This window comes from Orycteropus afer, unplaced genomic scaffold, assembly GCF_000298275.1.
Source record: "Orycteropus afer afer isolate SDZICR_OR568_19922 unplaced genomic scaffold, OryAfe1.0 scaffold00010, whole genome shotgun sequence".
In the NCBI taxonomy this organism is placed as follows: domain Eukaryota; kingdom Metazoa; phylum Chordata; class Mammalia; order Tubulidentata; family Orycteropodidae; genus Orycteropus; species Orycteropus afer.
In genome coordinates, this window is record NW_006921597.1 from 3369251 (window position 1) to 3373014 (window position 3764).

A 3764-nucleotide genomic window follows, 5' to 3' on the forward strand; every position below is an offset into this window, starting at 1 on the left:
CTGAGGCAGTATCACTACAGAAGTAGATTTCCCAACCTTCCTTCTGAGGAGTGGCTGGTGGGTTTGAACCGCCTGCCTTCTGGTTAACAGTCAAGTGCCTTAGCCACTACACCACCAGAGCTTGATAACTATATTGGATCTTAAATTCTAATGCACTTCGTTCATGGAAGTCTGCAGTGTATAGCAGGAGCCCTAACTCCGCTTTGAGTCTTGACATGGGTTCAGATGCCATTTGAGTTCTTTCTAAACATTAAACTAGCATTGTGGCTATGCTTAGACAAGTCTAAGGCAAACCCAGAGAAGGGCAGTTTGCCCTCAGAAAGAGTGTGTTTGAAAGTAAATTATGCTCACACACAAAACTAAGGAGATTGCCTGAGTGTATCCTTAATGATTTGCTGAAAATAGCCTCATGTTATCTAATTAAAGTTAAAGGTTGGGTCCTGGTATTGTCTTGTAGCCACCTTGTAGCTATGATTCAGGGCAGCATGGTCATGTGTTACACCCTATGTAGTCAGGTTATCAGGCCCCTGAACAAATCCAGTAACCCTTTTGATCTACAATTTTGTATATATCCCATTCATGATCCTTTTCCTGCTTCTGTAGTCCCACCTATGACAGTGATGAATTGATCTGCCAACAATCATAATTTTGTGATGATTTCCTTTCAGCCTCTGTACTGTGTACATGCTGATGGTTTCCCTCATCTTGGATCACTGTCTTTATTTTGTCTTTGTCCTGTTTAAGGCTTAATGAAAGCGTCTCTATAGAATATGTTTAAATCTGAGGTCTTTTTTCCCCTAGCACATAACTAAGAGCTAAAAAATGTTGATGTCCCATATTGCCTTAGTTCTCTAGTGTTGCTATAATAGAAATTTATTCTAGGATGCTAGGAGGCTATTAGTCTGAGTTCAGAGAGGTGGTTCTAGGGAAAGACTTTCTCTCTGGATTCTTGGTGGAAGCCCCTCAAATTGGGCTTTAGCTCTGCCTTCCAGGCCTGCTGGAGCAAGCTGGAGGCTTCTTCTGACTCATGTAGCTGCAGGGTCTGATGAACTCAAGATTGGCCAGTAGTATAGCAGGCTGCTGGCTGCTAAGACTGACAAATCCAAAATCAGGAGAAAAATGGCAGATTGTTGGATCACAGGCTTCCAAGGCAACAATTCCAGGATCAGAAGGCAACACAACAGGCCACTGGTTTGAGTCCAGGAACAGGAGACGATGATAGGCCAAAAAGAGGATCCTTTCCATGTATACTGGAAGGCCACTCCCCTTCAACTGATTAACTCCTCACAGTAGATTCCACCATAGAAGTGATTACACCACATCCAATCTCATCATGGGTAATAACTATATCATAGCAGCCAAACCACTCAAAATCACGGCCTAACCCAGCTGACACACAACCTTAACTACCACATGTATTAACAGGAAATCTTTTGTGGAGTTTAGATCACCACTTCTAGAGTCCTTGCTGCTTGGCACACTATGATTCCAAGGTGAAGACTGTACTTTTAAACCACCAAGCATCATTAACAAAACCTGTTACATTTTAGTCCTTGGTATAATTTAACTGGGAGGGAGAAACCTAAAATCCCAACTAGATTTGATTCTGCTGCAACTGCTGAGGACAAGCAAGCCAACACGCATGTTCATCTTGAACTGACAGGTTGCTAATACAGGTGGTTCAGGAATTCTGAACTCTTATGTTGTGAGTCTCCTTCCCTAAAGAAACCCTATCAAATTTGTGGAAAATTCACCCTATGTCCATTTGGTAGCAAATAAAAGTAAGGTATAGACCACTGTTTGCAATTATTATTCAAATCTGTCTGTCTATCTATCTATCTATCATCTATCTATCTGTATATTATATGTATATGTTTGTAATAATATATAGTTATATAATATGTAATAACTTATAATGATATATAATTATTATTCAATTATTATGGAACTGTTATTCTTGTGCAAAAAGAGCCCTGGTAACACAATGATTAAAGCTGTCAGCTGCTAACCAAAAGACCAGTGGTTTGCATCTGCCAGTTGGTTTTCAGGAGAAAAATATGACAGTCTGCTTCTGTACAGATTTATAGCTTTGGAAATCCTGTAGGCAGTTCTTACTCTGTCCTAAAGTGTCACTATGAGTCAGAATCAACTCAATGACAGTGGATTTTCTCGAGGGTTTTTTTTTTTTTTTTTGTATTCTTCTGCAATATAAAAAACCGAATTCACTGCCATCAAGTTGATTCTGACTCATAGCAATCCCCATTGGGTTTCCAAGGTAGTAAATCTTTATGAAAGTAGATTGCCCAGTCTTCCTTCTACAGAGTGGCTGGTGGGTTTGAACCTCCAAACTTCTGGTTACCAGTCAAATGCCTTAGGCCCTGCACCACCAGAGCTCCTTTGTGTAATATAATATAAAAGTAATTTAAAATAAAAAGTTATTCTATGTAGACTTGAGAGTTAGGCAGACTTGAGCTCTATTCCTGTGTTTGTACACCCTTTTCTGATCCTTCTTTTCCTCATCCACAAGCTAAGGGTGGACCCCACTTCCTAAGGCTGCTGAAAGGATTAAATGGGGTAGCATGTGTGAGGCGCCCAGCATACTGGAGGTGCTCCGTGAAGAGCACACTGTATTTCATCGGCTCCAAGTTGCACCTTGTGTTCACATTTTAACACCTCTGAAATCGGGCATGTGCTACAACTAATAGCATGTCAGCAGGGATTCTTTCTTTCTTTCTTAGAGGGACATAAAATAAAGGCACATTTTGCAATCAATGGTCTCTTAGATTTGATGAAATACATTATTAGCATTTAGTCCTCATTATAACTTTCTGGAGCAGCAGTAATTATTTTCTACATTTTACAGAAGAGGAAACTGACCCTCAGAAAGGTGTAGTGACTTGCCTTGGTCACATACATTAACCACTAGAGGCAAGACTGAGATCCCAGGCATTTCCTGTGATACTAAAGCTCTGCGCTCTTGCCCTTGGCCCAGGCTGCCTCTTCCTCTGAGACCACGCTTGTGTCAGTTGTGTTTTCTCCCATATTGACAGGAAGTCTTCTGTGAGGTGGAGATCACCACTTCTGGGGGCAGATGAAGACCCTTTGAGTCCATTCTCCTTGGCACACTATAGTTCCAAGGTAAGGGCTGTGCTTTGAAACCCACAAGCATCATTAACTGGATCTCTCTTTGCCTGCAGCTCGAGTGTCAGTCACAAGGAAACGGAGCCCACCTGGCATCTATTCTGAATTCAAAGGAAGCCAGCATGATAGCAAAGTACATACTTAGTTATCAAAGAAGCCAGCCCGTATGGATTGGCCTGCATGACCCACAGAAGGTAACCTCAAGACTGCCAACAAATTTTCTCTTGGGAAAACTAGTAGATAGCCACTCTGTTGGGAATGGCTTCCTAGCCTGCTGAGTAGGCCAGTGACAAGGGACACATGTAGTGGATTTTCTCCAGGCATGTGCTTCCAACAGAAGCCAAGTCTTCAAGGTCAGAGATCTGGTTCTGGTTTTCAGCGGAGGATAGGATATGATTTAAATGGTGATATATATATATATATCCTAGATCCTTCCTTGTGTCTTTCAGCTTCTGGTGGCACCATATATATATGGTGAATTATATATAAAGAGAGAGATAGAGCGTGCTCTGTTGGCATAGTACCTAAGGCATTTGACTGCTAGCCAGAAGGTTGGCAGTTCAAAACTACCAGCCACTCCATGGAAGGAAGACTGAGCTGCTTCCGTAAAGATTTACTGCCTC

General features: G+C 41.7%; 1 protein-coding gene across 1 annotated transcript in view; it reads left to right on the plus strand.

The window, feature by feature from the left end:
• Positions 1-3764, plus strand: part of REG4 (regenerating family member 4) — a 27059-nt gene that overhangs the window by 10393 nt on the left and 12902 nt on the right. The window contains exon 3 of the mRNA XM_007948470.1: positions 3198-3335. Coding sequence (XP_007946661.1) covers positions 3198-3335 — 138 coding nt within the window. The remainder of the gene's footprint in view (positions 1-3197; positions 3336-3764) is intronic.